General features: G+C 34.5%; 2 protein-coding genes across 4 annotated transcripts in view; both read left to right on the plus strand.

The window, feature by feature from the left end:
* The first annotated feature begins 735 nt into the window (after window positions 1-735).
* On the plus strand, window positions 736-3,735 carry LOC140779834 (pentatricopeptide repeat-containing protein At2g34400). 2 transcript variants are annotated; one of them, XM_073125121.1, is made up of 3 exons: window positions 736-1,654; window positions 1,954-2,940; window positions 3,046-3,735. In XM_073125121.1, exons 1-2 carry the CDS (start codon window positions 753-755, stop codon window positions 2,900-2,902), a joined length of 1,851 nt encoding a protein of 616 aa, XP_072981222.1. In that variant the 5' UTR covers window positions 736-752; the 3' UTR covers window positions 2,903-2,940; window positions 3,046-3,735. The 2 variants fall into 2 exon arrangements, with proteins under 2 accessions (XP_072981222.1, XP_072981221.1); XM_073125120.1 differs by having other exon boundaries at window positions 1,954-2,913; window positions 3,046-3,734.
* Window positions 3,736-12,069: 8,334 nt separating this feature from the next.
* LOC140778827 (UDP-sugar pyrophosphorylase) overlaps window positions 12,070-22,519 on the plus strand; it is a 28,305-nt gene continuing 17,855 nt past the window's right edge. Inside the window, exons 1-4 of one of the 2 annotated variants that reach the window (XM_073123698.1) lie at window positions 12,070-12,502; window positions 14,147-14,251; window positions 14,743-14,859; window positions 17,342-17,482. In XM_073123698.1, coding sequence (XP_072979799.1) covers window positions 12,395-12,502; window positions 14,147-14,251; window positions 14,743-14,859; window positions 17,342-17,482 — 471 coding nt within the window. In that variant the 5' untranslated portion in view covers window positions 12,070-12,394. Of the gene's footprint in view, window positions 12,503-14,146; window positions 14,252-14,742; window positions 14,860-16,427; window positions 16,510-17,341; window positions 17,483-22,519 lie in introns of those variants that run through there. The other variant, XM_073123699.1, reaches the window with a different exon arrangement.

The following is a 22,519-nucleotide window of genomic DNA, read 5'->3' on the forward strand; positions in this document are numbered from 1 at the left end:
TAGCTCGAGCCTTAGCCCAAGCATTAGCTACTTAGGAAGCATAACTGTCAAGCTACCTTGATCAATGAGCTCTCCTTTTCTCTCTATCCTCTCTCTTTTTATCTCCTCTCTTTTCATTTCTCTCTTGTGCTTAGGTTAGTCGAGAATCGAGCTACCGATGAGAGGGTGATTATCGATATGCTAGCAACAGTTGGAGTCCTCCTTCGTGGCCCTTCTCTCCCTCCCCTTCACTTCGTTTTTCTCTCTTCTATCTTCTTCTACCTCTTCTTCCTCCTCTCTCTTTATTGGCAATAATGCTGAGCTCGGCCTAGCATTTCTGTGACTTATTCATTTTATTTCTCTTGTTATTTAAATTAGATTATAAATATTAAGAATAACATCATATTACAAAATAGTTGTATATGGCAATTTGTATTAGAATTTATTCATCAAGTTTGTAATATTATATATATTTATTATTATTCTCAAATAGAAGATTACAAAGTTTGATGACTCTTATGATTGGGCTGCCATGATTTTTAATTCACAATATGAAATCATTGAAGAAAAATTCCAAGTTCTAGCAGAAAAAAGCACAAGTGACTCATTATAGTTTTGGGCCTTTTTGAGGCAATATATTGCCACCTTAACATTAAAAAAAAATTTAAAAACAATTAAAAAAATAAATATTAGATTAGTACTGCATTTATAGTGGACACAACATGTCTAGACGACTCAGGGCTCTCTCAACAAGCCCAAAGAAATAACAAACTATGCTCAAAGCCAAATTCTCGATACCCAACTCCTCACCGCTCCTCTCCCTCCTCCCACCTCCTCGCCCGCAATCCGTCGAACACCTTGCCTCCCACCTCCTAACCCTCCTAAAGCAATGCAACTCCGTCACCACTCTCAAGCAAATCCACGCCAGAATGCTCATCTCCTCTGTCCACAAGCCCAACCACCTCCTCGCCAAGCTCGTCGAGCTCAAAGACCTCTCCTACGCCAGTCTCCACTTCTCCCAAATCCCCCACCCCAACGACTTCTCCTTCAACCTCATGATCCGTGGCCTCACCACTTCCTGGTACAATTATGCGTTAGCGCTCCACTTCCACCTCCAGATGGTTAAGTCCGGCGAGAAACCCAATAGTTACACCTACCCATTTGTCCTCATTGCCTCCGCTAACCTTCAGGCTCTGCAACATGGCCGGGCAGCTCATGCGTCAGTATTTAAGATCGGAATTTACGATAATGACCATACGCAACACTCGCTGATTACCATGTATGCGAGATGCCGTGAGATGGATAGTGCCCGAAAGGTGTTTGATGAAATTGGTGAAAAGGATTTGGTTTCTTGGAATTCGATGATCTCTGGGTATGCGAAGATGGGTTTCGCCGGGGAAGCGGTGGGTTTATTTAGGGCGATGGGGGTGGAAGGTTGGGAGCCAAATGAGGTGACGCTGGTGAGTGTTTTGGCAGCATGCGGCGATCTTGGGAACTTGAGCTTGGGGAGGTGGTTGGAAGGTTGTGTGGAAGCGACTAGATTTCAGCTGAACTCGTTTCTGGGGTCTGCATTGATTGATATGTATGGTAAGTGTGGGGATTTGGTCGCTGCAAGAAGGATATTTGATGGGATACTGAAGAAGGATGTGGTTCTATGGAATGCTATGATCACAGGGCAAGTATAAGAATTCCTTCTTTGCTTCTCTCTCTCCATTGCTTAATTATTTTACGAATACAGTATTCTTTCTCATATCATTTCATTTGTTTTGAAGCTATCCTTGTTATGCATGCTATTAAAATGTTCTGCCTTCAGTCATAGTCTTGCATTCCCACATGTTTTTATCACACTAAGGCAATGTAGATACAACTGCATTATAGCTAAATAGTTGAACACTTGAACAAGTTTTAGTTAATGAAATGGTTGTCATGAGAAGTTCATATTGGCTGATTGTTTGCTTTACCAGAAGTTATCAGATATGCTCAGAATGGAATGTCCAATGAAGCAATTTCATTGTTCCATGCCATGAGAGAGGCAAGGGTTAATCCCGACAAAATTACATTGGTTGGAGTGCTGTCATCATGTGCAGCTGTTGGAGCAGTGCAGTTAGGCACAAGGTTAGATGAATATGCTTCACAGATGGGCTTGTATGACAATGTGTATGTTGGTACGGCCTTGGTGGACATGTATGGAAAGTGTGGAAATCTTGACAAAGCTATCCAAGTATTTAATAACATGCCTCATAAGAATGAAGCCACTTGGAATGCCATGATATGCGCCCTTGCATTTCATGGGCGAGGCGAAGAGGCCATTCAGTTCTTTAATGAAATGAGGTACAAGGAACATATATGTCCAAATGATATCACCTTTATTGGGGTCCTTGCTGCATGTGTTCATTCTGGGTTAGTTGAAGAAGGTCGTCAGTGGTTCAATTCTCTAGAACCTGTGTTTCAGATAGTTCCCAAGATTGAGCATTATTCTTGCATGGTGGATCTATTAGCACGTGCTGGACATGTGGAAGAGGCATGGGAGTTCATCGAGAAGATGCCAGAGAAACCTGATGCAGTTGTATTAGGGGCATTACTAGGTGCTTGTCGGAAATGTAGGAATGTGGAAGTTGGTGAAAGGGTTATGAACAATATTTTTGAGTTGGAGCCTTCAAATTCATGGAATTATCTGATCTCTTCCAAGATATATGCAAGCTCAAAGAGGTGGGATGATTCAGCAAAGATGCGAGGGTTGATGAGGGAGAGAGGTATTAGCAAAACTCCCGGTTGTAGCTGGATTGAGATTAACGGTGAAGTCCATGAATTCTATGCTGGTGAGGGAGTGCACTTCAAAGCTGCAGACATATATCAAGTCATTGAGATATTAGCTGAAGAGATGAAGTTGGAAGGATACACACCAAATGTTGATCTACTGTAAGGAGAACTAAGGTTGGTGTTCGTTTACCAATCAGAGAGGTATTATGTATTTGAGAATTCCATTGTAATGTCAAAATAAAGTTTTTATTGGTCAATGAATTTTTTCGATTTCCCATGAACTTTTTATTTTTGGCTGGTTTGCAGGCTAGGAAGAGGAAATTTTGATTGAAGAACAAAGTTCTCTCCTACATGGATTCTTTTCGTGATCAAGTGATCAGTATATGACTCTTGATATACATTTCAATTCTATATTATCAAGCCCAAAGGCTCAAACTATGTCAATAGACATGACATTGGTGCATTGCACTTCCCCGAGAACTGTCGGATGACACTGTTTTGAGATGAAAAATGGCAGTAGAAAGATCAAAGCATGACAACAGATATGCACTTTATTATCCAGAGATCATCAGCAGTATTGGTGAAGCTGGAAAGCACGATCCAGATTGCTGGAGTTTCCACTCTTTACAAATGATCTGGTTGTCAGAAGTTATTCGAACATCTTTGAATTTTGGATGATGGTTGAATAGTAGCTGGTCATGACGAAGAAGTCAGCAAAATAAATGACATGTTATCAGAAAAGTTCGCTAAAGATGTCAGGAGATATGCTGAAAATTTGTGGAAAAGATACAACATCCTAAATATCGTCATTAGCTGACTAGTGTTACAAGAAGTTAATAACTGTATCATATCTTTTCTTTACTCGAGCTGTATTTGCAGGTGATAAAAAGGGTGACAAGTTACAAATATGGTTTTTGCACAATACGAGTGTAGGACATTGCTTGCTGTTCACTAGATCAATAAAGTTGTGAATGTTTATATTTGTCTTTGTAAGACTAAGTTTACATAAAAGAGAACGTGCAAATGCTAAAAATAAGATTGCATCTTGTAGGAACGAAACTTGATCAACAGAAGAGGATAGTGGCAAATTCATATTTGTATTTAGGGGAAAAGGAAAATTTTATTTTGGTTCCTTTATTTTTGTCCTCCCCAACTTCAATAAAATCATGCAATATTTAATGGAAAATTTTCATTCTTATAATATGGGAAATGATCTTCTTCTTTCCCACCCAAAGGACTCTTCTCTTTTTCTAATGGGCAAGATCTTTCTTACCCTAGGAGAGTAAATAGTGAAGGGTGAGCATAGTAAGGGTGAGAAAGCTACAATTTTTGTATTTTAGAACTTATGTTTTACAAACCAAAAAGTTTTAGTCCCCCTTCCCCTTCATTTATCAAATAAGGGTAGAATATGCATAACTATTTTAATTTTTAATACTAGAAAAAGAGAACTAATATGAGTATAAATTATTCTTCTATATTTCTTCTTTCTTCCCTCTCTTTTCTTTTCTTTTCTTATCTTTTTCTCTTTCTTTCTTTTCTCCCTCACCCGCACCTACCATCTTTCCCTTTCTGGATCTCGTCACGCTAGAGCATCATTAGAGCTTATTGTCATTGCAGAGATGCTCGTCGATGAGTCCTCTCCTATCTTGTGAAGTTAAGTTTTAGTTTAGATTAGCCCCGATGTGTCTTTCCCTTCTTTTACTTTCCATCGGTCCTGTCGAGTAATTAGCTGGCTAGTGGCCTCGTGCCTCATTGTGCCAGCCCTATTAGCTTCCCTCGCCGTCCTTGCGTTGATGGTGCCCTTTGTTGGATCATTCGGTGCTGCGGTGGAAGCTATATGTGGTAGCCTCCTTTCATTGTTTTCAAGTTGGTTACCAACCTTTTCCACTAGTGTCTTCCCTCCTCGTTCGGCTGGGAACTCTCCTTTCTTTGTAGCTTTCGATGTAGTCTAGTGGTACCTTTGTGGCCGGAGTCATCGAGCGACCTCTTACCCTGGTCATCGACCTCGGTGAGAGGCATTCTTGTCGTCGACCACTTCTAGTGGTGGGTCTCCCTTTAGTTGGCCTCTGCTGGCTGAGGGGATGACTTTAGTGGAGTCGATTGGGGTCGTCAACGGTTGCGATTGCAAGTAGCTCCCCCTTGCCACACCCCCCTCCCCCCTCTCCCCCACCAATTGAGTTCTTGCTCATGTGCGGTTGGTCATTGTCTTCCCCATCACAGGTTGGCACCGTGGGTGCCTTCCTTCCTCTTTTTGATCGAGGTGAGGAAGGAGGAAGGGCGATGTGTCGAGTTAGACTGTGTGCCACCCAACCTATCTCGATCTTGGGTTGAGTGCAGCCTTGCCTAAGTTTCTAGTAGGGTTAGGCTGTATGCAATGCAACCTAAATTTGTGGTCAGGTTGGGCTGCATGCATCCCAGCCTAAGTTTATGGTGTGGTTGGGCTACAAGCAACCTGATCCAAGTTTATGGTGTGGTTGGGATGCCAAATCTTGGGCTATTATGAGTGGGATTGGGCTATATGGTTGGGTTATAGCCCAATCCTTATCAGCAATCATATGTTGTGGGTTTGACCCAAGCTTAATGGGTTAAGTTAGTGGTTTTTGGGTTGGTTGCATCCCAACCCATTACTTTGGGCCTTAGGTTGGTCCAAGTAGAGTTTTTGCTTTTTAAATCTACTTTAATTTACTTTAATATTTTACTTAGTTAATCATGTCAATTTGAGCCTCCGTTATTAATCATTCTTAGAGGGTAGTATGTTAGCAATACTAATTGTTATAAATTAATTTTCATAAAATTAGATTGTGGTGTGAGAGTGTCATTACTAATTGCTCATAATGCAAAATTAGTTCAATTTGGATATTAGCGTGGTTGATTATAATAGTGGTTAAATTAATTTTAGCCAATGAGTCGGTGATCTAGGTGTATTTGTATTAATCGCTCATATTGGAGAATTAATACAAAACTATGGGGAAATATATTAAGCAGGTTGTTTTATTTATTGAGGCTGATTAATTAAATTGTATTTATTTGTCTTTCTTTAAATCAATAATAACTAGGAGAGTGATAATTTAAAATAAATTATTTTTAATTACTTTTAATGATGTGTCAAGCCATGGTGCAACTTTACTAGCTCTACCTATTTATTAAATGCAATAATTTTTTGGATGGACATGCCTAAGCTGGTGGTAGTGGACATAAGTAGAATTATTTAATTAATTAGTGTAAGGAATATTGTGCTCATAGTTTTATTTATTTTTATTATCGAGGTGGACTTTGTACCGTGCAAGGATGATCCCCAGTACAGCTATATTGGAAGGTGATGTCAGGCAAGTGGAACTTTAATAGTCTAAGAGTAGTGTAAAAATATAATGTCTTACCTTATGGCATCATCGCATTTATATCATACATGTGTCCATATTTTTATTTACTATTAGTAATACAAGTAGTACATGTTAACTTTACTTGCTATTCGATATGGTCACACATATCATGATTTCTATTTATATCCTTAGGCATGATTATTTATGATAGCATGTAATACATGAAAATGATGTGTGTTTCATTATGCTTATTTTTGTAATATAATATTATGTCACTTGCACACATACACATTCATAAAGAGAGTGACTTTTACTTCTCAACAATACTTGATACCTCCCCAGCCAAGGTTAGGAGCATGTAATATTATTATTTATATAGTAAGACCTGTGTTTAAGGTCTTAATTTGTTAATCATAAACAATCAGACAGCCATTTTGTCGAGTGATGTATGATTTACTATCAATCAACGAGAGTTATATCCTTTAGAGAATTTAAGCTAGAGAGAGAATAGTAGGATGACATAGACCTAACGATACCCGATGATGTAGGGTGAGAGTGTCCATGAGCAACGGCTCATGATTTTTCATATGGTGATGCGATGAGATGGAGTCGAATGCTCGAAGGGTAATATTAGGTGTGATATTAACTCATGTGATGGACTTAGTGGCGGATAATCAATCATGATGTTCATCGAGTGATGGGCTGGCGAGTTACCATTAAGGTCCATCATCCCTTTGCGATGTTTGTGTGGTCGGGTGTGAGTGTTGAAGTGATCTACAGGCATGGCTCTACCGAGCCTATTGTACAATGTTGACATGACTTATGGAGTAGAGCTCGGTATGACCTTGAGTTTGAGGATAAAATAGTCCGGATTGATACATATCATGCTATGGATTGCTCATGTATGAGCATATTAGATGAATATGATGATTTGTTGTAATGATGTATTAATTTTGATTATGATATGCATATTTATATTTATCTATTATTACATCTTTATTTATAGTACTTTTAAACTATGGAAGTATATATTACTCGGCTTTAGGCTCACCATTTTCTAGTAAAAATATATTTAGATTAGTAGATTAGTTGGAGTTTTTAGAGGTGTTGGTGAAGAATTTTCGTATATTTCTTTTATTTATTTATTTATACTTGTAAATTAAGATAGATGACTTGTGGTCTTTGTGTGGGCATTTGTATATGTTTTTATATATGTGTTAGGGGCTTGTTATGACCTTTAGTGTTGTGGGCGTTTTTGTCTGTATTATTTATAGAAATGTGGGTTTTTCTCTTGTATATTGTGTGTTGAAATATTGAGCAATAAGTCACGTAAATATCGCGTGGGTTCTACCCACGTAAAGGACACGTGTATTTGACGGTGAGTGTTATAATACTATTATAAGGATATGCTCATGGGTGAGTCATCTCCTTTGAGTATATATTAAAGTAATAGTAATAAATAGTATTTTTCTAAAATAATAATATTTTATTATAAATATAGGCTTGAAATGTTTTATATATCTGCATAAAAAAAATATGGATTTACGAATGCATAGCAGTATTTGATAATACATATCAATACATGACAGCGTGTAGTAGTGTGGAGTAATGAATGGTAATGTGTTATAGTGCGCTATAGTGCGTGACAGTTTAGTAGCCATGCAATGCATAACCATGTATTGCAGTAGTGACAATGCATAACAATACGTTGTAGTGCGTAATAATATAGTAGTTATATAGTGCATGACAATACAATAGTTATGATGTATGTTACAATGCGCTGCAGTGTGTGGCAGTACGGATATTTATGTGAGATGACTGTTTTCAAAAAGAAAAAGAGAGAGAAGAAAGAGAATAATCTCAAATATAGCTGATGTGATGTGTAATCAAGTAATGTCTAACTAAGGACAATATAGTAATTGTGTGTTACTATTAAATTATTTTTTAATTTGTATAGAATAAGATAAGAGAGAATAAATAAATTACTATACCAAAATAAGTTAAGATGTTGTTTAGTTACTATACCAGAATAAGAAGGCTTATTCTATAATAATTTATTTTTATTTCGTAGGGGTTAAAAAGATATCATTCAATCATGTTCATTTAGGTTAATAATTTGCAGTAGAAAGCCCTTTAGTTTTTCAATTGAAAGAAATAGTCCCCCATTATCAAATTGCAAATTCGGATAGTTTTTACTAAGTTAGACTAATTTACCTTTTCTCTAACCCAACCAAACCAATTATTAATCTTAATGCACACATTGTTAAAAATTGAAGTGTATATTTTTTAATAAGCGATGCATATAAATTATATATGTGATGTGTGACATTTTTTTTTAAAATTTCAATGTGCACATCATTAAAAATTGCACAGTACATTTTGCATCGGCGATGAGTATAAATTACATAGGTGATGTATGTCATTTTTTTAAAAAAATTAGAGAATATATTTTGTATGGGCGTATAAATTATATAAATAATGCGTGTCCTTTTTTGAAATCTTGATACTCATATGATTGAAAATTAGAGTATACATTTTTTAAATTATATATGTGATAAGTGAAGTTTTTTTAAGATACAACGGTCTTTTTTAGATTTGTTAGGGCTAAATCAGTTAAAAAAAAATCTGAAATTGCAATTTGATAATGGGAAACCTGATTCTGTCTATTAGAAAAATAAAAAACTTTTTGTTGCAAATCACTCACTTATAATATAAAGCAAAAAAAATCAGCTTCTATAAATGAAGAAAAACGTGGTGAAACAACTTTAACCATATCTTATCCATCATAGCAATTATTGGTTACTATGCCTATTAACATACATATATGGCATATCAAGAAATATATAGAACTATTAAAATGGGAATTTACTTAATGAAATATATACCTATTATTTTAGTATCTTATTCTTAAATTAAAATGCATAAATAGAGGTATCTTATTTTCAATAAACAACTTTAACCATATCTTATCCATCAAGCTAGAAGATACACATTAGACTAGGCTGGAATGTAAATCTAATGAATAATTGTCCAAATCTGGAAGCTGAATCTAATAGTCCAAATGTTTTTAATCCTAAAAATTATTAGAAGGATATATCGTACTAATTGAACTGCATTTACTCTTTTACCTAAGATTTTATTTTAAGAAAAGGGATGTAAATACTCTCATGTTATTCCTTAAAAAAAAATCTTGCTTTAGTTTATTTTTATCGAAGTAGATTAGTCTTCAAACTTATTACCAAATGGGGTTTAATTTATTATAACCCTAATAAAAATACTAAACTAATCAATATTTTATCTCTAATTAAAAACACTAATCAGTCTAGTGTTTTTGTCTGGGCCAAAAATATTGAACTGATCAGCATTTTATGTATATATATCTCTTGAACTTAATCTTTCGGCAGTTAAGAAAGAAAGTTGTCTGCTGACAAAAATGTTGAATGATTAACGTTTTTGAAAATGCTGATTAGTTTAGCGTTTTTATTAGGGCTACAATAAATTAGACTCATTTGGTAATAAGTTTAATAAAGAGTCTATTTTAGTAAAAAAAAAAAGGGGGCCCCAGTTTGGTCAAAAACTAAAATAAAAAGTCTCTTAAAACTAACTCGCATAAATCTAAAATTTGGTGCATTAAAAAGAAAAACAGTTGAATTAAATACGAAATGTTCAAACTACACTATTTGGAAGAACATTTTGATTCACTTCTATAAGTTCCAAGTCTAATTTTAATCTTTGTTAAGAAAATAAACAAGAAACTAATAATAGCACTAATTAGATGCACCACTCTTTCCTTTTAATTTTTTTTGGTTCACCTCTAACATTAATTACTTGAAATTTAAGGAACAATTATCACCAGAATTAATTTCACTATCACCATGTCTATGGTGGTTGTGACATGGTCTCAACTCTAAGCAAAGATGGTGATTAGCATGTCCGTAATAGAAATTAGGTACACCAACTTCTACTTAAGAGTTTGAAAAGGAATTCTAAAAGGAGATTAGTTGAAGTACTACTAAATTTATCACTATCACAAAGTAATTATCTTCAAGGTTTATATTAAAACATTGTATTTGGTTATACATTCTAAAATCCTATCAAATTCATTACAACGAATTAAAAATCTGAAAAACCTAGGATTTGGGATTTTCAAGCAGCTTTTGGTAAATATGGACTTACCAATACCAGCTAACAACTTGTGAATTATAAAATTAGGCCTGACAAACTCCAAGTAACCACTATTGTTATTAATTATTAATTAATAATATTATTATTAGTATTAGTATTATCATTATTGCACAAGCCGAGTTTAAACAAAGAAATATTGTTTGGAATAACCGCTAATACATAGAGAAATGCTTTTCTTGATGAAGTTTTACTTAAAATTGCTCTTCAATATTTTCTTCTTTTTTATGTTTTTCTTTAAAAAAAAACGGTCCGTAGACTTCTATTATTCATTTGGAAGAATGTTATAAGATAATTTAGTTGGTGGATCAATCCAAACTTTAGTTTTACTAGCTTGAGAAGTCAGACTAGCAAGTCTATGAGCCGCCCCATTGTTTGCGCGATTTGTGTAATAGACCCTAGTCTAGGGATAATTTAAAATCCACCATTTACATTTGAGTACTATCAGGTAGCTAAGGCATTCTGCATTGTCCATGCACCCATTCATTACATTTACCACACCGAGTAAGTTACTAAAGATCCAACTATCATCTTGCTTCAAAAAACCTTCCATTATCCTCATACCTTCTAACAGAGTGAGAATTTCATAGCTAATGCACTGTGGCAGTGGTCAAGATAGATACTTTTGGCCATGCAGAATGAGTTCAAATGCCTATAGAGAATAATTCCTAGTCCACCCGAGTTGTCACCCTTCCAAGAAGTGTCTATCTAGCAAACCAATTTATTATCGTTAGGAATCACTTGGACTTGCATGCAAGACATAGTGGGTTCTCCACCCCTTGCATGCTGTTGGCAGGTACATTGCTCTTGTTGGCTACCCTAAACATTGTTTCCGAACAACATTCTATTCCTCTAGAAACCTTGTCGTTCCTTGCTTTCCGTAGCACCCACTCAAAGTAAGCAAGATTGTTGGAGGACAGCACTTCCATCATGAGTGCAATCCACCTATCCAAGTGGTTCGGCATGCGATCAATCTTGAACCCAAGATCACTCATGAACCAAACGAACAGGGCAAAGAGAAGGTGCTCGACGCTCTCCACCTGGGGGAGACGTCTCTCTAGTTCTTCACCAACCACAATGACTCAGTTCAGGTAGCGCCAGAGGAATGTTTGCATTCTTGGCATGGCTTGCTTGCAATCCAATATGGCCTTCCACATATTTCGCTCGTCTCCACTTGAGGTAGAGCTGGACCAGTCTCCCTTGTGTTGAACATAGTTTTGATAGAGAATTCTCTTGACGCTGAGTGCAACCAAACCCTTCTTGCTAATGAAGTAGCTATTGATTGCCAAGAAAATTGCTCTTCAATAAAATGATATAATTTTCTTCTAAGATTGTAGATAATAATAGTAGGCAAAATTGTTTTGAAATAAGCTTTGAAAGTGTAGTAGATTCCCAACTGAGGAAAGTAATTTGGTTACGTTGAAAACATATTTTAGCTTATCATAGTTAGGTCAAAATTTAAAGTGTCACTTAACCTTCTAAGAGTTATAACTTATATGCAACCTCTTCATCCAAAATTAATGATTTCATTAAAGCCATTAATCTTTAATTTTTTTTTTCTGTCCATATTATTTTTTTTTCTTCTAAATTTTATTCTAAAATAGAAGAGATATTTTAGTGTTTCATATCAAAATTAACATTTGTCAGATAATTATATATAGTTTAAAACTATAATAGAGTTAAATAAGGTAAATTATATTTCAATTAAATTATATATTCTTTTTCGCTAGGGTTAAAAACTCGAATGTTATTATTCCTTTTTGATTTTTTTAATCGAGGAGTTATATATAAGCGGTAGGAGAACATTCCGAAAATGCCAGACTGTTATTCGGATTCCATTCCTCTCGTCTCTCCTCGTCCTCTTCTCCTCGTCTTCTTCCTCCTCTCTATCATTAGTATAATCCGGTGGAGAATTCCCCGCAGTCTCCTCCGAGGTCTCGCTCAAATTTTCGAAAGTTAATCAAAGAAAGAGGAATCGATTCATTCCGTCCGCTAAATCTTTGGGCCTGATCCAGATTTTGAATAGATTTGTCTCTTTCTGGCTTTCAGCGCCGCTTTCAGACTCACAACTTTGTTGCTCTCGAATCTGTAAATTGCTGCGGAAGACATTGATAGCAACGAGTCTATTCGTCGGTTAAAAGGTTACCGCACCAATGGCTTCCAACACTGCGGAGAAGCTCTCGGGGTTAAGCATCGGCGACGACTGGGCCTCCTCCTGCCCCAACCTCCGCAAGAATCTCTCCCTCCTTTCACCCAATGAGGTAATTTATCTCGATCTCGACTCCTTTCTAGTGCTTACATTTCATGCCCTGCGGTTGTCGATCTTATTGATGCTTGCTTCGGTCTGCTTGAATTGTGAGAGAGGCATTGATTTGTTTGTTGCTGCAAGGTGCATTCTTTCAGAGGGAGACGATTTGAGAGGTTATGTCTTATGATCGTTTCTTCTGGGATGTAATTGCTAGTTGATAGACTGTGATATTTTTCCTGAATTTGTAGGAAACTAAATGAAGATCTTACTTTTCTCTATAAGCCTTTTCATTTTTCCCTTCTTCTAATACTTGAAACCAAACAGGAAAATACATTAAGTTTCTCACATTGTTGAAAAATCAATCTTTAACTTCCTGCTACTCTCTACTCATTTGGTCTAGGTATGTCAGGAAAATATCAAAAGAAGAAAAGAGGAGCATAAATAGGTTTTTGATAGCTTTTCTTGAAACTAAATGACACGAATTGACCAAAGTGGTGCATACTATAGATCTAGTTGATCTTTTTTCTCTATATAGTTCTAGTTGTTGAAACTTGAAAGTTGATATCAGTTATGGTTGCATTTTTGGATGATCAAGTTTTACTTGCATTGTTGATAGAACCACTGTTTGAAGTTCATGTTTTACCTGCAAGGCATGTTTTGATTGGGTAGGAAAGTTTGTTGAGACATCCGTATAGAAGATTCTTTGGTCATTCTATCTGAAAAAACTATGCATACTGAAACTTGAAGCATTTGGCCTGACTTGGCATGTTGGCATGCTTACCTTTTAGATAATTGGCAGGTTTGAATGTCTGAGATTGTGGTGATCCATTCTTCTTCTTCTTCTTCGGATTTGAAGGATGGGAAACTTATATTCCTTACAATTTAGCACCTTGTAACCGATAGTTGAGATCTTTCCACTGATTATTTGAGCTTAATTTGAGAACCTATATCTCACCTTCTCTTTCTTGTTCCCATGCAAGCACGCATATTCATATTTCCTCTTCCCTTTGTTTGTAGGTTTATGGCATTCTCACTCCATAGTTCCCAAATAAATTCTTACTTTAAAATATTTACTTGATCTATTATATTTGAAGAGGATTTAAAGAAACATATGCATTTGCCTCATTTATGACTTTAGTTTGGTGATAATTGGCTAATATAATGTGAACATACATTATTCAGTTTAATGGAAATGTTCACATATTTTTATCCTCTAAATTGCCATAACATATGACAATGTCACTATTCCTTCTCTTTTGCTTTTTATGCTCAAAATTATATTGAAAGATCTGGATAATTAATGCAGGATTTGCCACTAGTATAGAAGTTGTTCTACTTGCAACTTTTTTGTTATGCTTCTTGTAAAGACCCATTAAACTCTGAAAGCATCAATGTACAAAGGTTACATTTGGAAGAATACTGAGTCGTCATGAGAAATATTATAATTGTTAGAAATCATGAGATTCTCAAATATTTGTCAGCCTATATTTGCTATGGAAGTTTTCAAGCTTTTGTTTATCTTCAGTAGAAAATACTTGATTATTTTCTATCTTTTCTGTTATGGGCCTTATGGCATTTTTCAAATCTTAATTATTATCCTCTTAATGTCATCAAAGGACTTGGAAAATCTCAAATGCTTCATTGTAATATTTGCCAGGTTGAACTTGCCAAGATGCTGCTAGATGTGGGGCAAAATCATCTTTTTGGTCATTGGCCAGAGCCAGGTGTTGATGATGGGAGGAAAAGAGAATTTTTTAATCAGGTTTGTGTATGATTGTATTTGTTCTTCCTGTTCCAGAAATTAATATTTAGCTGCGTTTTGTGCGGATTTAATTTATTTGCCGTCTTTGATGACTTAAGAAGTTGGAAGAAACAGATACTTAATATACTGGCCAGTTTATGTTGGTTTTTTTTTATTGATACTTGTTGCATACGGCTGGGTACAATTCCCAACTATATATCTTACAAAACAGAACAAAAGTTACATGTACAACTTTGCTATATGGAGGACAATTCTTGAACACTTTAGAGATCTTTGTATAGTGCATATTAGCTGCATAGTTTCTTTTGGTGTGCCAAGGAGATAGAGGATTTAATTCTTTTTCTCCTTATTAACTTCTATTTCTTTTCTGTCATAATTTGCGTTTGTGGTTAACTTATATACCTTCTTTGTACACTTTTCAGTTTCCATTACAGGAAGATTTCATAAGTTCATAATTTTTTCTCATGTTGTTAGGGCTAATATTTGTGTAGGTTGTTCGTCTTAATTCGAGCTATCCTGGTGGATTAGTATCATACATTCAGAATGCAAGAAAGCTATTAGCAGATTCAAAGGCTAGCAAAAATCCATATGATGGCTTCACCCCCTCTGTAAGTAGATTTACATGTATTGCATTGTCTATGCCCTATCTAATAGAAGGGTGTACATTTGTACTTTGGAACTCCTCCTTGCATATTCTTCTGCTGTTGAGATGGATTATTCTTGCTTAAGCGGATGTCTCAATTTAGACTGTAGCATCAATACCTCTGCAAATACTACTTTGCAAAGTTAGAATCAGTTGAATGTTTTAGGCTTTTAGCTGATCAGCTTAGATGATGGCTTTTGTGACACCAAAAATGTCAAAGTTTTACATGCTGCCTACGTACCCTTTTCAGTTGCTGTTAGCAAGGTATTGTTGCAGCACACAATTCTGGGCTGCCTAGGCACCCTTGTGTAAGGCCAGGCTGTGCTGGTCTTCCTTACCTTGTTCTTGCAGTACATACCATCTAGAATCCTCAAAGTCATCTATGTTACATAAGGAAAAAACCCATAAAACTGACAGTTCCACCTTAGTGCTCCAACAATTATTTGCATGTTCTTGAAATATTGAGAGAGAACATTTGAGGCAGTAAAACTAATTTATATATAGCATGAGAAAGAAATAAGATATTGGGATTTTGGCATAACTGTCCGTCTTCTTTTTAACTACACACAATCTAGTTATTGCATAGTTTATTGGTCAGCCAGGATGCCCATATGTATTATAAGTTCATCATTAGCACGATAGCACCTCTTTATCAAGTTGATTTGAATTATTTCAGTAATTTTCTTCCAGTAAGAGAGAGAGTCTCATTCTCTGAAACATATTTGCTGCTCTTTTTTGAATGAGTAAAAACTATTTTCTTTCAGAAATCATGATTTAATAAATCTACTAAAATTATGTTTCTATGTTTTATTGATTCAGAAACATAGAAGGCTTAATTGTATTTGTTCAGAGAAGTGGATCATTTAGGTCCAGTGTTTAGAAGAAACTAAAATTACAAAATCTCTTGGTGGTTTTACCATGAAAATTTGGATAAACTTTTTTGTCTCCAAATTAATTATGGGAAAAGTGATCCTATCTTAAGCATACAGTCTCTTCTCCCATTCCCTCCCCTCCCCTCCCCTCCAAATCCCCCTCGAAAACATACACGTACAAAACCACCAATCAATCATTGCCTTCTATAAATTTCCCTCTGTGCTCAATTTCTCCTCCTCTTGTCATTCCTGTCAGCTCCTCAATGAATTTCTCAATCTTGATTTTTTTTCCTAGCCTTCTCTTGGAGTAACCACTTCCTTTACTATTTCTTAATTCTTATTAAACCATTTTTATTATTTTCAAATAGTTGATAATTAATATGTATTGCATATTGGTGGGTACTTAATGAGAAAATGAATGAAATATTATTATTCTAGTTATTTTTCCTTTTAAGAAAGGAAATGACCTTTCTCTCAATCTTTCTTAAGAATGATTTGCAACTGTTCATTTAGCTTGCATTTTCTGGGTAAATTGACAATTTCTGGTGGAAGAATGATTCCTGTCACCTATATCATTCAGCATTTTTGTTAGTTCTGTACATCCCTTCAGGCTCCCCTGAAATTGCTACATTTCCTTCTTATGGGCTTTTTCTATGCCTAGATGAATTTTTGGAAATTGGAGGGTCTGCTCTTGCATTACCGCCCCATGATGGTGGGAGATGGCATAAATGATGATGAAAATGGTGGGTGGTAGATATTATTTACATTTATTATTGGGTGTAAATGGTATTCTTTTTTCAATGTACTTTTAATGGGCTCATATTCATGTTTAAAGAAAAGGTCATGGTGGCTGCATTGCAGCGACTATGGTCGTTTTAGCCCCCCTCTAGGCTATGTTGGTTGCCTGAATGCCTGTTCAAGTTCATGTCAGGTGCCATCTTAAGTCAAAATCAATTATTACTCTTGTGCTTCAGACTATGGCATGTTACTGTCATTAGTGGTAGCTGGATGGTTGGAATTTTTTCTTCCCTTATATTTTCTGGAGGATATTATTTTTGTAGATGATGTTCTTTTCAATCCTTTGCTTTTTAGTAGTTTCTGTTCTTTTCAATCTTTCACAAAATATAGTGCTTGATAACATGAATTTGTTAGATTTTAAAAGCTTGTTTTAGGCTAATGCACCCGCCATCTACTGAGTACCATGAAACCTACTACCTGCCATACACTTGCCAAATGTTTGTTGAAACAGTGCTCATATTTCATTCCATATGGTCCGCATCTGATATCTTATTTATCAGCCCCACAAGCTTATGGTCTATAAATGTTGAGTTGCATCACCTGTAATGAGAAGGCTATCTTTTTCTTAGAATGTTGCATCTCTTCAATCCTCAAGAGAGCTGCTCAATTTAGTCTTCTTAATTTGGTACTTCCAGATAATTCCGACATTTGACCATTTACAGTATTGTGTAAGTTATGGACTGAAATCCAGAGAACTGAAAAATAGCCTAATTATAAAGTTGGGGAATAGGAAATGGATGGATATGCATTTGGTGGTAAAAGAAGATACTTGTGCAGGTTCCATCAGGGGATGTCTTGTCATTTGGTGATGATAACTTCTTTAGATTGGAAGAGGCTGGGATCAGGGAAGTTCGAAATGCTGCATTTGTACTTGTAGCAGGCGGGCTTGGCGAACGCCTCGGTTACAAGGGAATAAAGGTCAGCTTCATATCTTTACAATCTGTTTACTTTTATGGATGTGTTTTGGTCTAACTTTCCCATTTAGGCATATATATAATAATGCAATTTACTCTGAACTTGATATGCCTATATATATATATATTTGTGTGATTTATAGAACTAACAATGCATATGGTGATGTCCTTTCTCTCATGTCAATATGCTTGTATCAATTCATAAACAGTCATGTGGATATATGAACCCATTAAATTTGAATGTCAATCACACAGGAGTAATTTCAAGCCAAACTGTAGTTTTTAATAGTTATAGACATACCATGTTACTTATGCTATTAGATTTTTTTACTCGGTTAACATACTTTAAACAGTTGAGCACATCCTATTGATTTCAGAGCCATGATTGATCATATTGTAACATTTAGGTAGGATCACTTTCGACATGTCGTCGATGCTCTATCCCAATTGTTTGCCCCTCCTACGGAAGAAGATGACTGCTGAAGTCAGATGGTGAAAGATCCACATCAGTGGATCGACTTATTAAGTAGATCTAATAAGCAAATTTAACTTGAAGTTGCTGATAGGCCACTATTTTAAGTTTCATTATTTTCAACAGATCTCAGGAAAAATGATCTGCAAGTGAGTCCTGTTCCATGAAACCCCATAGGTGATCCACAACATTCACCTCCTCAGATTGCCTGTGGAAGGTGAATCACCGCCAGGATTTCCACTAGAAGATGAGCTACAGCAACGGATAGCTGTCATATGGCAATTTGAGAGGGGTGCCATTAGTATCCCCCATGCCATGCACTAGTACTAAGCTAACATGGTATGTGCTAGCAGGCATGCCCCATACCGATTGACATGGCAATCCTTAATTTATGTGTCATGTCTTTGATGCCTTATCATCTTGCGCATCTACCTTTTGACTATTGAATTCTGCACACCACAGTATCATCTTGAGACATTTCTAATTTCAAAGTTGTTCTTACCTCGGATTTAAGAGGTTGTGATGAATAGTAGGTGTACCGAACACTTCATTCTAGGCTGATTTTCATCCAAGCATCTTTCGTAAAATTTTTGCCACTCTTCCCTGTGTCATGTTGGTGAAGAAAGTGGTCTAGTAAAATAGCATTGTTCTTATCATTCCAGTTTTTCAACCTCTTTCTAAAGGATCCACCATCTTTATTCTTAGCCATCTCCCATCTGATGACGATATATGAATTAAGGTTCTAAAACTCGGTACTGAGATTAGGATTGGCCGTTCGAGAAAAATGATACGTATTGGTTGTATCAGATCGGACTCTTTTTAATTACCTAAAATTCTAAATATTACTTAAAAATGCAAAAAAAATTCTACAAATTTAAAAAAAATTAATAAGAAAATAATAATTACTCACATATGAAGCCTAGAAACTAAAAAAAATGTATTAACTTACTCAACTTTGATGAATACCATGCTTTCATAAATTTCTATGATCGTCATCATCATAATCATCATAAAGTTTTAAATAATGATATCTAAGACTTGGTGCTCTAATAAGTAATTACATCATACTAGTCAAATCAAATAGATCTTATTGTGTTTGAGGAAGATAATAACCAATACGTTGATCTTATGTCTGAGAATACTGAGAATAATAATAATTAATAATTAACATATGGATTTTATGATGGCTCTAAATAATGGATACTCGATTGGCTCCAAACAATGAATACTCGATGTACCATAATCATGTGAAGCAATATCCTTATAACATCATTGATATGTATGTACATCATCTTCAGTTTCTTTTTTTTCAATTCTTTTATTTTTTTGATTTTTCTTAACAAATATGGAAGAGAATTTTCCCATCATATCATCATGATCATCAAGGTTATCACTGGGACTGGTAGCTGTATTTTTCTCTTACTGTCGAACAACTTGTACCAGCCACTAATTTCGTCATGGTCTTCTTCAATGCTTCATTTAACCATCAGTTTTATCTATCATCTAATAATCTGTTCTCTACTTCTCTGATTCATAGAGTCAAGAGGTCTTTTTCATTAAAAAGATGATTTAAATCAATGTTAAAAAAAATTGGGATCGGAATCAGAATTGGCCTTATGAAAAAACCATACATATCGATCGGGTCGGTAGTATAGGCTATATTGGTCACTCGGATCGGATCAGACTTTTTTTTAATTACGTAAAATTTTAAATAATAAATATTATTTATAAATGCAGAAAAATTTCCAAAGCTTTATAAAAAATGATAAAATAATAATAAAATAATAATTATTCACATATGAACCTTAAATATTAAAAAAAGTATAATTTACTCAAAAATTATAATTTAGTTGAATATCAAGTTAACTCAGTAAATCTCTTTGGTGGTTGTCATCATAATTACCATAAACTTATAAACAATAATGTCTAGAGCCTTGTGCTCTAAAGAGTGATTACATCATATTAGTTATATCAAATAGATATTATTGTCTGTAAAGAGGATAATAATCAATATATGGATCTTGTGTCTAAGGATACTGAAGAGGATAATAACCAGCATATAAATTTTATGATGGCTCCAAGCAATGAATACTTAATAAACCATAGTTATAGGGAGCAACATTCTAATAACGACATCGCCGATATGTATGCACATTTTTAATTTCTCTATTTTTAATCTCTATGTCTTCTTAATTTCTCTTAGCAAATGTGGAAGGAATGATCTCACCATCAAGTGTATTATCAAGATCATCAGAGTTATCGCTGGTATTGGTAGTTATAATATCTCTCGCTGTCGAATGACTTATAGTAGTCTCTACTCTAGTCATGATCTCTCTTAATGCCTCACCATGAGTTATTTCTATTATCTAATAATTTATCCTTCACTTCTTTGATCCATGGAGTCAAGGGAGTCTTCTTCATCAAAATGTAATTTAAATTAATCAGCTGATTATTTTTTGTCTTCCATTTTTAATTTCTATCCCTTAATCTCATATTATAATGGCAAAAAAGTAATTTCTCTAATATCTTCATTGTCAACCGATTACGTATTTTGATGTGGATTAAAGAGAAGATAGTCAAATTTCTTTTGCATTTTGATGAATACATGGTTTGACTTAAGATCTTTACTATTAGTGTCAAATTTGGTGTCTTCTCCTATCCATAAATGGACTACTATTCAGCTAGACTGTTATAAAATATAGCTGCAACAATTTCAACAGTATTGAATTGGCTAACTCTCAATCTATATTTCTCCATCTAAAATGTATTATTGAATACATTTTATAAGAAATTGATTATATTGAAACTTGAAACAAATAATAATAAAATTATTTAATTGAATAATAACTCATTTCTTTATCGTAAATGATTTGTTTATAAATATCAGGCTTTAATCTGCTAATTACTTTCCTATCTCCTAGCTAGATATCATTATTAGTTTTCATTTGTAGAGAATTGAAATTTGAGATTAAAAAAATATTTTATAGAAATTTGTAAGCATTCAAACTTCAAAATATTTAAATAAAAGTAAATTAATAAACTAAAAGCATGCTTATCAACACGTGTATATCTCTATGTATTTGTTTATTCTATCTGTAGTTAATCAATTTCCACCACTTCCTATAACTTTTGCCTATATTTATTTTTATTGACTCTTAGGAAGGGTTTTGTATCATTATTGATATTTGTAGAGAATTGAAATCTTGGATTAAGAAAATATTCTGTAGAAATTTGTAAGCACTCAAACTTCAAAATATTTAGATAAAGTAAATTAATAAACTAAAACCATTCCTACTAGCAATGTATATATCTCTATGGTTGCCTGTTTTATCTGGAGTCAATACACTTCCACCACTTCCTATAGTTTTTGCCAATGTTTTTTATTGATTCTTTTATTATGTCCATCTTAAACTTGTCTTTACTATTTATAAGTCGTAATATTTTGACAAAAGGTTTAAATACTATGGTGGCAATTATAATATTATCCAAAATATATTTTCAAAAGTCTTCTTTTCAAAGCTTCACCTAAACTTTGAACTTTAGATTTCATATTTTTAATTTTTATAGACCACTCTGGTGATATAAATACTTGTATAATCTTATCTTTATATCGCATTATGCTCTCCAATACTAAAAAATTAGTGACAAATCTAGTGAGGCCGAGTTTGATAATTTTTCTATGATCAGTTATCTACTTAAGCAAATTAAGAACCCAATTATAATTATATATAAAGTTTGTCAACCTCTGACCTTCATGTAATTATAATTAAGAACCCAATCTTTCTAACATTTATGTAATATATAAAGTTTGTCAACCCTTGACCTAATTTTATGATCTTTAGCAATATCTTTCAATATGAGATTAAGACAATGTGCATTACATGACGTCTAATATAAATGTTATCTTTTTATCATAAGTAATTGTCTAGCAGTCTTATAATTTGTTCATTATTAGCAACCACTGGGACTACCTTTTTTCACTAATTTTTTTTAGAAAATTTTCTGCATTTTTAAATAATATTTAGAATTTTATATGCTTAAAAAATAGTCCAATCCGATACAAACGGCCAATACAGCCGTACATATTGTTTTTTCGAATGGCCGATACCGATTCTGATACCGGGAACCTTGAATTAAACATCCTAATCTTGAGCCCTAGTACTCACTAAATGACATAACCATACCTTTTAGATACTTTAGAGATTGGGTAACCATGTCTATAAGTTAAAAGTCACTAAAGTTAAAACACACGACTATATTGTATAGTTGGAATATAATCAATTTGTGTGCAAAAGCTTTTTAAGCATGAAATTGTGAGTTCCTATGATTAGTTAGACCTTTTAAGTGGGAGTTTTGATGTAGCTCTAATATCCAATTTCCATGACTTTTTATTTACTATGATTGTTCTAGCTTAACTATCTCTAATATGAACTCAATGTGTTGAAAAGCGGAAAAAGCGGTTGCCTAGGCGGCTTGCTTAGCAGGGTGTGCATTGGCGACCCTACAAATAGTGAATGCAATAGGGAATATGATTGGATTGCGTTGGCGGTTGGCATGCTAAGCGAGTCG

Source organism: Typha angustifolia, chromosome 15 (assembly GCF_048772165.1).
Source record: "Typha angustifolia cultivar Huaian chromosome 15, ASM4877216v1, whole genome shotgun sequence".
NCBI classification, from domain to species: domain Eukaryota; kingdom Viridiplantae; phylum Streptophyta; class Magnoliopsida; order Poales; family Typhaceae; genus Typha; species Typha angustifolia.

Coding starts and splice junctions, on each gene's coding strand:
- LOC140779834 (XM_073125121.1), top strand. CDS start 753: ATGCTCAAAGCCAAATTCTCGATACCCAACTCCTCACCGCTCCTCTCC. Junction 1,655..1,953: donor TGGAATGCTATGATCACAGG/GCAAGTATAAGA, acceptor AGAAGTTATCAG/ATATGCTCAGAATGGAATGT.